General features: G+C 33.2%; 2 protein-coding genes across 3 annotated transcripts; both read right to left on the bottom strand.

Moving 5' to 3' along the window:
* Nucleotides 1–282: 282 nt before the first annotated feature.
* On the bottom strand, nucleotides 283–9,510 carry LOC113865001. Of its 2 annotated transcripts, none has more exons than XM_027499298.1 (8): nucleotides 9,486–9,510; nucleotides 5,442–5,599; nucleotides 5,232–5,354; nucleotides 3,569–3,774; nucleotides 2,929–3,072; nucleotides 2,087–2,304; nucleotides 1,117–1,375; nucleotides 283–821 (listed from the first exon to the last, which is right to left on the bottom strand). In XM_027499298.1, exons 2-8 carry the CDS (start codon nucleotides 5,515–5,517, stop codon nucleotides 693–695), a joined length of 1,155 nt encoding a protein of 384 aa, XP_027355099.1. In that variant the 5' UTR covers nucleotides 5,518–5,599; nucleotides 9,486–9,510; the 3' UTR covers nucleotides 283–692. The 2 variants fall into 2 exon arrangements, with proteins under 2 accessions (XP_027355099.1, XP_027355098.1); XM_027499297.1 differs by lacking the exon at nucleotides 9,486–9,510 and adding an exon at nucleotides 6,964–7,124.
* On the bottom strand, nucleotides 7,413–8,486 carry LOC113865103 (protein WHAT'S THIS FACTOR 9, mitochondrial). Its single transcript, XM_027499470.1, has one exon. It carries the CDS (start codon nucleotides 8,484–8,486, stop codon nucleotides 7,413–7,415), a length of 1,074 nt encoding a protein of 357 aa, XP_027355271.1.
* Nucleotides 9,511–11,212: the final 1,702 nt, after the last annotated feature.

Here is an 11,212-nt window from a genome sequence, read left to right as displayed (position 1 = left end):
TTTTAGTCGGAACATGATGATTACAGGTATCTCGGGCTCATGCATCCCGTTCTAATGCGAAATCAAGGTCTTCAATTGGCTAAGCAATTTGTGGCTCCCATGCTATAGTTACATGTACCCTTTCATAGTGTTTCATTTCATTCCCTGAGGTGATGAATCTAACAATTGAACTCGTGAACTAAAAATAGGCGAAGCCAAAATGTTGTACAATGGAAGTTGATGATCTAACCAAAAGGTAAAGTAATTTTAACAATATGTTCTGTAAAATATCAAGTTTCTGTTGTTCTTACTCTTCCAATTTCCCGTGCTTATAGAAACAAGCAACATTCATAGTGTAGTTCCCCTGTGAACGAGCTATTCAACTTGTTAAGCAGCAATAGGAGTTACACACCCTGAATATCTTTTCCAATTGCACAAAAAGGCACATATCACACTGCCATTTTAAAAACAATAATATTATATTGCACATGCTTTTGATATGGTGGAACGGGAAAACTGTGTCTTCTGAGAAGAACTCTTCCAAGGAGAAGAACCAACCAACCCATTTTAGCGCCATTTTCTGCCTTCAGTTTGCAGCTATCAGTTCAGTAAATAAAAAGGAAGGCTGAGTTTTTCTGTGCTAAAATTTGAAGCAGTTACTGCCACAAGATGCTAAATTATATGATATGTGAATATTTGAAGAGTGACCATTCTCAAAAATCATATTTTGTTCTTCCACTTCCCAAAATGAGACATAACATGTCTGAAATGTCACGACAAGAGGAATAAAAATTCCAAGACTCGAGCATTAGACGTTTTCTTGATCCTTTAAAATGAACAACCTACATCCCAAAGACAAACCAAGAACTCATCGTGTTAAAAGTTTTAAGGACAATATATTATATTTAAACAACTAATAATAAAAAAAAATTATTGAAAAAATAAGCATTTATCACATTTTTATAATTTTATTGTAGTAAATTTGATTTTTTCCAATAAAAGTTTATTACTTTTGGGTGCTTAACTTAGTCCAAAGAGTTGAGATTAACAAATCTCATATTTAAAAACCTCCAAAAATCAAACTTCAATCAGCCGAGGATCAGATAAAAATACAACTGCTGTAAGTCTGAGTTATACCTTAACATCCAATGGCATGCCATGAAATTGACCAGCACCCTCAGGCGGAGTCCAATTGTATAGGGCACAAGGTAAGAATAATACTGAAGTACCACGAATATCTTCAGAGAAAGCACGTGCTTTGCCAAACCTGCTAGCGTCAAAATGAGGTTTTGACTTCACAACCCAAGCAAGAGCTAACTGGTCACCCAGCATGCGGGAAGCATTTCTATATTTTGAGCTGTAAACTTTCAAGACCTCTTGTAGGAAAAGCTTTGCCCTGCATTTATTCTCAAGAATTAGTTACCAAAGTAATGAGGGATAAATCAGGAAAAATGGAAATTGAAAAAGATTTACATATTTTCAAACATTGTTCAGCAGAGAAATATATACCAAAAAAAAAAATTAAAACAAAAATCATGATACCATTGGCAATGCCAGCTTGCAAATGACCAAAGAAGCATATCAAAGGAAATTGCATGTGTACCTATGTAGGGTAACGTTACACATCAAGCAATTTGCTAGAACAGTAGGTCAAAATTCCTTACTACTTTCCATCAAGTATAATAATGTCAGTAACACTCAATGACATTGGAATGCTAGCATCAAAATAAAGTGTTTTTTTCAGCAACACTATTTACATTATTAGTAAACAAAAAACATCATGCAGTAAAAGTAACCGACATTTTCCATTTTCAGGTTTTAAATAGGATGGATAGTACAGTATAAAACTTCTTACACCAACAACAATAAAAAAAATCAAAATTAAATGCCAAAAATAAATTGTTTCCCTTCTCCCCAAAACCCTAAATAAGCATGTTGTTGATCAAGTATGTGATCTAAAGATAGGTAAGTCCATATCAGAAGGTTAATATCATGAATAAGCTGCACAAATACTAGTAAATTACACAATCAGTCCGCTTTTTAAAGTTTCTGTAGTATATGACATAATTGCAGTTGAATTAAAACTACAGATAGTACAGATTATCACCTTAAAACTGCATCTGGGGTACCCCTAACAGCAATGAATCCTGAATTCAAAGGTTGAGCCTTATTGTTCCTAAAAGTCAGAGCCAGATGAAAATTAGGATGGTCACGGAAAATCTGCCCTAAATCATCAACCACTGCTATATCAGAATCGGTGAAGATGTAATGAGTGATATTCGTTGGCTTCTGAGGAAGTTTCTGAAGCCTGGTTTCTAAAAAGGTCTGTAAAGAATTAAAAAAGGTTATTTTAGTTTAAAGAACTAAAATTTTAAAATTCTAAACATCATTAATGTAATGATAAAAAACACTACTAGCCCTAAAGGGGGAACATAATCAGAGGTGGACCTTCTTGGTGCCCAAAATTCATAAAATATATACATATTTAATTTTTATATAATTAAATGATATATTACATCTATTTTTATTTGTTTTTTAAAAGGCAATAAATTATACAGACTAAGGAATTAACTCATATGGTGTTGGTAAATTTTTTTATTTACACTTTCATTTATTTTATTATATCATTCTTTTTTATCTTTAAACTACTCCATTAGTGTAAATACTTTATTTATTATATTTAGAAATTTTATGAGAAAAACATATTAGTAAAAATAATAATAATAATAAATATTATTTTAAACATCTTCATGAATATATAAATAGAAAAAAACTATATCTTTGAATAAATACTAGCAAGCACTGCAGATCTAATTTATGTAGCGTTGATCATTAAAATTGCTGGACACAGAGGGCAGGAAAAATATTCCACAAAAAGTGGTCATGATGAGTGATGAGAAATTATTTCACCAAAATGTTTTATCTACTGTGGATGCATTGTGATCTTACAATGTAAGACCTGATCCTTTGGAGCATCAACTTGTCTCGTGAATATTCACCTTGTATAGGATACAGAGAGACACTATTTCGGTCCACTGAGAGATCAGACACTGGGTCTGTGAGAATAATCACTTTGCTCCAGGGCATTGCAACCTGCAAACATTGTCCATACCAAATGTTGAATGAATGATGCCATTCTGGTATAATTATCAGAAAACAAACTCTAGGACAAATGACAACATAAATCCATTTAAAAGTTAAATACCAAATATTTGGTCCTTTTAAACAAATTAAGCTTTATTTTAACAATATAAAAGACCAAAAGTATATTTATTATTAAATTACTTAAGCTTCCTACCTTTTTTTAGTAAAGTGTATCAATCAAAATTTATTAGAAGCCAAATGATGACATGGAAGTATGACATTTTGGGTGCATGTGGCTGAACAATTAGTGCCAATGGAGGAAAAAAACTCAAGAAGATATGAACATTACATTAATGGCAGTTCATAAACTCCAAAAGTATAAAATCATAGACGAACACAGCACACTTAACTATACTATAATCAGTAAAGAAACAATATATGCAATAATCAAAGGCAATAAGCTCTTTGCAGTGAGACAGACCCACAATTTTAATTCAATATTTACCTGAATGAAGTTAATGAAGACATTCAACAAAGCCATTGACCTGCCCACCTTATTATATGAAGCATTGCCAACAACTGTGTTTGATGATTTATCATCTACATCATCGAGAGAAGAATTATAAACAGTAAAGACAGTGACAAATGTGATACTTCCGTCTAAACCTGATCTGCTGTTAGAAGAATGGGTCCTGTTAAGAGCGTATGTCCCTGTGAATTGAGAGTTTGTAAATGCATTATAAGAATCACACGAGAAAAAAATAAATAAAACATGAAATTTAGGAGTAAAATGAAAAACCTGATAAATAATTTTAAATATATGATTTCAGACCTTTTAAAATTTATAAGAAATAAGAAAATTCAATAATCATTGGATGAAATCATTGTTACAGGTTTATCTAGATTACGAAACTTATGGAAACAAAATATCTTCAACTTCACATACACCATCACTATGGGGATAAACACACATGAAAGATCATGACTTATTTGCTCTTATTTGAAGTTTTTGGTTTTTCACCTCATGAATCTATGTTAATGTTTTGCTATGAACTTGAGATTTGGACATCGGGTCATTCTCACTGACTTTATCATTGTATGAATATGATTTGACTATTTGATTGTGGTTTTAACTTTGTTATTATGTTTTGCTTTATTATTGTGATTTTTTTAATATTTCTTTTGGATGAGGTAAATTCTTACGACTTTGAGTCAAGTTTAACAACCTTGCATGAAACAATTAAGAGGAAATTGCAAACAGGCTGAAATAAATATCTCCAAAATAAGATTAAAGGCCAAATTAAGTTAATCCAACAAACTAATGCAAAAAAGTTTTGGGCATACGGTCTACATTGCAAGTCCAATGTGAAAAGTATACAAATAAATATACACATTAATGATACCCAACTCATGACATGTCACAATGGAAAATATATGTTGGGTGTAGAATTTTTTCATTTTGTTAAATTAGGTTCATAAGCAGGTTGGTATCAAATAACAAAAGGAAAACAAGCCAGATATAGAAAACAATTTCAGACAATCTGTAATAACAACACACAAATGTCACAAGCAAATCTATGAGCAACAATCAATTTTAAAAGTAGTTTGAATGCAATAATTATTCATTCCAAACTTCAAGTTTTTGTTATAAGTAAAATTGACATGGTAATATACCTAGGCAATGGCTCTTTAAAACAAAAATTGATGTCAACTCTTAAAGATAATAGGGTTTGACGGAAGTACTATAAATATATAGTCTTGGATCTTTAAGATGTCAAAATTCTTCATCAGTTTGTTGTAATATTTTCCTCAGCCACATAAATGAAATAAATATAAAATATCCATTTGGTTCTCTAGCACCATATATTATGTCTAAGATGATCACTAATATGAGGATTTTGAAGGAAAAAAAAGTTATGCATTAGCATTTGCGAATGCTAAATGACCAAAATCCCAAATGCAATTTTGACAATGTGACTAGCATATTAGTAGTATTAAGCGACCATGTCTATCAAAAATTTGTCCAAAGTGGGTTTATTTCAGCAGCATTATTCGATATAAAAGATTCTGAGACAACCTTGTTGGGAATCACATTATGCTAAGCAAAAACATTCAAAAATTGAGACCATTATAAAAAAAAAACTATTTTATAAAATGACAAAAAGAACCTTGGCATTGCAAACGATTTGACAAGCCTTGTCCAGCAGCAGGACCAAGAACCAGATGATCAAATTTCTTGTTAAGTTGCTTGTGGGGTTCCTCCATTTTTGATCTTTTGTACAACTCCATGACTGATTGAAAGACAAAGGTTTACTTGTAAGTTGTAAGGCTCCACCAAACATTTAGATCTATATTTGCAATAAAAAAGGATTACCCACCAGAGAACAGGTGAGTCAGGAGGAAAATCAAAGGAAGACCAAGAACAAAACGATGCCATCCACTGAATATTTTCATGCCTGAAAAGTGTTCACTTGAATACAAACACCATGCAGAAAAAGAAGAAGAAACTAATGTTCCGCAATCACATGAACTTCAGCTGCACAAATAATACAAAATTAACTTAGAATGGTGTTTTAGCAATGGTAAAATCATATATAGATGAGTAGATGAAAGAAATGAAGCAAAATTTTCCGTTCACAATTTATACAGTATGGTCGCTGAAAAAGAAAAAGTATACAATTGAAAATTAGTGAGAATCATGCAAATAAAAGACAAATTATAAAACAAACTTATATTAGATCCAAAAGATAGTTATAATTTTGCCCCAACAGAACAGACTCAACCAGGACGGCCTATTGACCATTACACACCAGCCTTAAATGGATGGGATCAGGCGGGTTGACAATTAATCCCAAGTCCTATCACACTCCAAAATGGCTGGTTGTTTGTATGATTAATAAAATTTATGTTTTAGCATATAGCAACAAAGAGTTCACCCTCAGCTAGTTTAAAATGGAAATCTTATCATCATATGATAACAACAGAAGTAATCACTAGTAATTGAGCATTCAAATTCAAAATTTGCAAAGATACTCAATAGCAGTTCCATCAGTAATCATTTCCTACACCCATGATGTTTACTTTTTTGTGTCAGTATGGTAGCATCCAAAATAGTATATCTTGTACAGTGATGACTCCAAAATGCTATAATAACATAGCAGATCAAGCAGTGGCAGGCAGCCACACCAAAGATACAGGTAAATTTTAATACTTGATATACATATAATAAATGCATAAAACTCTACTCAAAACTTATGACATATTCATCATTAAAACTCAGTCATATTATATTAAAAAAGGCACTCAAGAGTCACAGCTTAAAGACAACCATCATTAATCGAAGTGCATGGCTGCATGCTTGGATTAGTTTTTTAATTAGGAAATTAATCGCTCATTTTTCAAAAACTTTCTCACAAAACTGCTAATATAAGCTGAATCAAAAACAGTAATTAATAACAATAAATCAGTAACATAGGCAGGAGGTAGAGGAATCTTGAAAACAAGGACTGCAGAAGCTACCAAAAACAGAGGAACTCCAACTCAGCTTCCAACAGAGGCAGTGAAAAGGTTCAACTTGACCATAGTTGAAAATACTCCCATTAGGGACTGTATGTTTTCTGTTGATATGGATAATTAGGATTTGATTTGTACATTTTCTGATTTATTTTCCACTTTTCTTAAATTCCTCAAATTAGATGAGGATTTACTCGAGGAAATCAGAATGTCTTCTTCCCTTTCAAGACCTGAAAATGCATGGGCTGCCATATCTCACCTAAAAATTGGTGGATTGCAGGATAAAAACATGGGAACATCCCTTCTCTGTGTGATGCAACAAAACACCAGGAACTAATCATAACATGCTTCAAATGTATGCAATTGGTGAAGGAGAGAAATAAACACCTCAATCAATCATATGTGGTCAATGTTCACCATCGGCAAAACAGGGATTTTGTCCCTGAGAAAATTTGCAGCCCCAACAGCCATAATTTGGTTTACAATCATCCACTATTGTCATGACAACTCACACAACACTTAAGTTTGTCTGGGAATGGCAGACATCCACTCCACCCCACTGTGATTGTCTGATTGATCACTTTGGCAGCATCAGTGCCAATTACCATAAATTTTCAAGAAATTACATAATAAACAAATAAGTACATTTATATTCTGGAAATTAAGTTCATAAATTTCTTCTTGAACATTTTCAAAGGAAACATTTTAACAAGCAGTTTTTTAGGAATTTAGACTTGATTGCTTTGGCAGAAAGTTTGAACAGGAAAATACTTCAGCCTCAATAGCTAAGCTTCAACATCATGACCATCCACCAAATCAGCTTGTTTACAGTGCTTCTATGTTTTGTTCATGAGGTTAATGTACCAATATCTTATACCCATCAATGGATGTTTCTTAACCAAAAAATCCTTTCTATAAGCCTCCCTAAGTACAACAGTCTGAGTCCTAATCTTATTGGAAATGTAAAATATACCAGGATGATGAACCAAAGCCCTCTTAAATCTCAAGCCCAACCCCAAACACTCTCCAAAACAAAGCAAATTCTCTCTCTCTGTCTTCCTTGACACAAGAAGAGTAAGCAGCTCATGCAAAATTGCCACTGTCCACTTCTCTGCTTGGTCACTATTTGAGTCAAGATGGAAAGCATCTTCATATGGAGAAATGTAAGGCAGCTTTTGCCAATCCTCAACCCAAGTCCTCACCCTCTTCTCTAAATCGAAACCTTTTGGCAAAAAGATGGGAAATCCAATATCATGCCTTCTTTTATCTCCACTGTAGCCCAAACTCATTGCTCTCTTCTCCAACTCGGACACAGAAAGCTCTTTTCTCCATGAAACAAGTTCTAAAGCAAGCAATTCTTTTCCAGATGATGGATCTTCCACGACACAAACATCAAAATAATCAGGGTAATCAGCCAAAAGGGTTGTCACATAATCATGGGGAAGACCCATATCCCATTTTAGCTTCTCAATTACATAAAGAGGCAACTTTCCCATGCCAGCAAGCATTAGAAGACTTGCAAGCCTCTGAACAGTGTCTTCACGGTTAGTAGGAGAGTTAAGAATAGCCATTTCTTCTTTGTGGAGGGAAAAGGCTTGAGGAGTGAGCTTGACATGTGGAGGGCGACCAGGACCAGGTTGGAATTGTGAGAAAACACAATGATATTTGTCAATGAATTTGGTAGGTGAACTGGGAAGGTTGAGGGAAGCTTTTAGTTGAGAAGCAGTGTAGATGGAGAGGGATTTGGAAGGAGATGAAATGATTTGGTTCTTGAGGGAAATTGTCTGTTTAAGATCTTTCTCTTTCAGAACTGCAATATCAAGATCCAGGTCTCGGACCCACTTTACTTTTGCATTCACAAAATTCCTTACATGATTGAACTGGTGTGGAAGTTTGGACGAAAAAGCCATGAATATAACCAGCTCACTACCCTGTAAAGGGGAAACACTCCATCATAGGGTAAAAATTCTTCTAAAGACTTAAACTCTAACTTGTGCAGACTAAGCTAATAAAATATTGAATATAAATATCATCAAATAAACAAAAACATTCTACATAAATTTATGTTCTCTACAACTATTTTTCTATCTAAAATGATGATGTGTCAGTCTTTTATTGGCTTCTTCTATACACCGCACAGCTTGTGTAACTGTAGACAAAGTTTAGAATTTCCTATCATAAGGTAGGCAATGCCAACAGGTGAGAGGAGTAAGATTCCTAGACAGGCTTAAATTGATGTCCCTAATTCTTGAGTCTGTGTGCAATTGAATCAAGTCACAATTAGATTACTCCAAAATACATTTAGGAATCCAATTAAAAACATTCTTCTAAATTCTAATGCAGTAAAGAAACACAAAATATCTACGAAATTCCAGAAAGAAGACAAAATCTGGAGATAGAAATATAGAATACTCTCCAAGCAACAATACAATCATTCCTAAGTTAGTCCAATGAAAAACCAAACTGTGATCAATTATCAGCAATAACTATGCAGCCAAAGCCTCAACAACACTCTCCAATCAACCGCAATTATAAGCAACGCCCGTAATTTTAATTATTTCAACACAAAATCAAATCCACTTACACGAAGTAAGCATCCAAACTTCGGTTTAATTTCTTTCCCAATTTTATCGCAAATTAAACATCAAAACCATCAATCATACATCGTGCATTCAGTATTTCTGTGCGTTAACAAGCTCTATTATCCCATTTTTCTTTTTAAATAGCCGAAAAGAAAAAAAATATATTTTAGAACCTTTCTACGAAAACATTCATAGAACACTAAGAACGGAACTTCGGAGCAATTTATAGACTATACAGAAAATATATATATATAAAAAAAAAACGGATTCGTTGGATTGAGAAATGAATAACGGAACAGATCTCAAATAAATGAAAGTGAGAAGTACCTGCACGACAGGTAAAGATCACAGTATCGTAGTGGAAGAAGAAGAAGACGACGATCTGGGGTGAATGAACACTGAAAATGATGCTTCCTTTACAGTTCAAACTCTAAAACGCAGGGAAAGATTGTCGCTGTGTTTCGCTAATAGAGTAAATCACTGGACTTCAATTTTGGGCTTTATGAAGTCCAGCCTTGGACCAAAACAAAAACTTCAGCCCAATAATTCATTTTCTCAAATTGAAAGCTATCTCGTTCGGCCTTTTTGCCTTGGCATGCAAGTTCACTTTTTTTAACAAAATATTTAGAGGATGAAATGGTGCCACATTCTAAGAAAGAAAATTCCTTACACTTACAAAATATTTATATTTAAGAAAGTGTTTGAATGAATGTTTATTTAATTTGCTTTAATGTATATTCATACAATACTCAAATTCATAATATGACATAAAATTGGAAAATCACCTCAACATTAATTCAACAGAAAGGAAAACATGCACTTATTTGGCAATGTTTATTTTGGAGTTCACAAATTCTAAAATGAACATTTTACTACAAAAAACTACCATGAATCATTGCCCAATAAACTCAAAACTTATTCGACACACCCATATGATACAGTCAATGGTGCATGACGTGACCCTTTCTATGTTAACAGAATCACAAAAATACAAAAGAAAATATAGTTCACAAGCAAATCAAACTAACACAAAGATGGGTTTTGTGTGTCACCCCTCTCTAACACAATCTTGTACTCTCGTCCAATTCTGTTCTATGGCTTGAGATACCACTGAACCATTGACGATTATAATAGCCGACCAAAACAAAGAAACAAATCCAAATGACCAAAGCAATCCATGCAGTGATGGGTGAAATTGTTATCATGAGTAGCACCGTAATAGCACATCCACTTCCTAATAAAAGAAAGACCAAGATTGGAAAGAAGTTCCCAATTTGACGAGGCGGTGCCACTATCACAAGCACAATCAAGGAGTAAAGAATAACCAAGATAGTAACACTCATCAATATTTTGTGGTGTGTCACAAATAAATCATCTTCCTTGTCCCGGTTCATTGCTGTGATTGCCATGATCTCAAACAATACGAACACTCTGCCAATTCGTTGAAGATAGATTCACTTCTTGCTCACTAAAATGGGTTGAATTCAAGAAAAGAAAATGTCACACGGGTATACAATGCATGGTTTTAATAAAGAGAATAATGACTTTGAGCAATTGAGCACTCGTTGACTTTTGTTTTTTTAGTCATAGCACTTGTTGATTTATTTTTTGGTCAATAAAACTGCTTGATTATTGATCATGGAAGAGTTTGTACTCCATTGTGAGCTTTTTTTTGTCAACCCCATTGTTGGTTTTGTGTAAATTGATTTTGGGTTGGGCTTTCTTGTGAAGATGTGAATGTGGCCCAAATTATTTTTTAAGAGTTGGATTCAATTTTTTTCTATTTTAAGTTAGTATATGGATATATATCTCTTGTATCAAGAGGTATCTTTGTATACTTGTAAATAATTATGCACTAGTGCATTTACAATTAAGCCAGTAAGTTAAAAAAAAAAAAAGGAAACAAAATAAATTTATGTTTAATTTTGTGTCAGAGGCTTGAACATGCGTAATCTAAATGTTTTAAAGAGTAACTTCTCAAAATTAAATATGAATATATTTGGTAGGCACATCCAAACACAAGTTAAGAGAATTTTTTGAAAAAAATGACTATT

Source organism: Abrus precatorius, unplaced genomic scaffold (assembly GCF_003935025.1).
Source record: "Abrus precatorius isolate BTA unplaced genomic scaffold, Abrus_2018 Scaffold4, whole genome shotgun sequence".
Lineage (NCBI taxonomy): Eukaryota > Viridiplantae > Streptophyta > Magnoliopsida > Fabales > Fabaceae > Abrus > Abrus precatorius.
This window is presented reverse-complemented; position numbering and strand designations above follow the sequence as displayed.

Bases quoted from the DNA above. Each gene is read 5' to 3' on its own strand.
- LOC113865001 (XM_027499298.1), bottom strand. From the start codon at position 5,517: ATGAAAATATTCAGTGGATGGCATCGTTTTGTTCTTGGTCTTCCTTTG. The intron at 5,355-5,441 runs GTGGGTAATCCT...TCTTTCAATCAG, and splicing joins CCTGACTCACCTGTTCTCTG to TCATGGAGTTGTACAAAAGA. The intron at 3,073-3,568 runs GTAAATATTGAA...CAATGTTTGCAG, and splicing joins TCTTCATTAACTTCATTCAG to GTTGCAATGCCCTGGAGCAA.
- LOC113865103 (XM_027499470.1), bottom strand. From the start codon at position 8,486: ATGGCTTTTTCGTCCAAACTTCCACACCAGTTCAATCATGTAAGGAAT.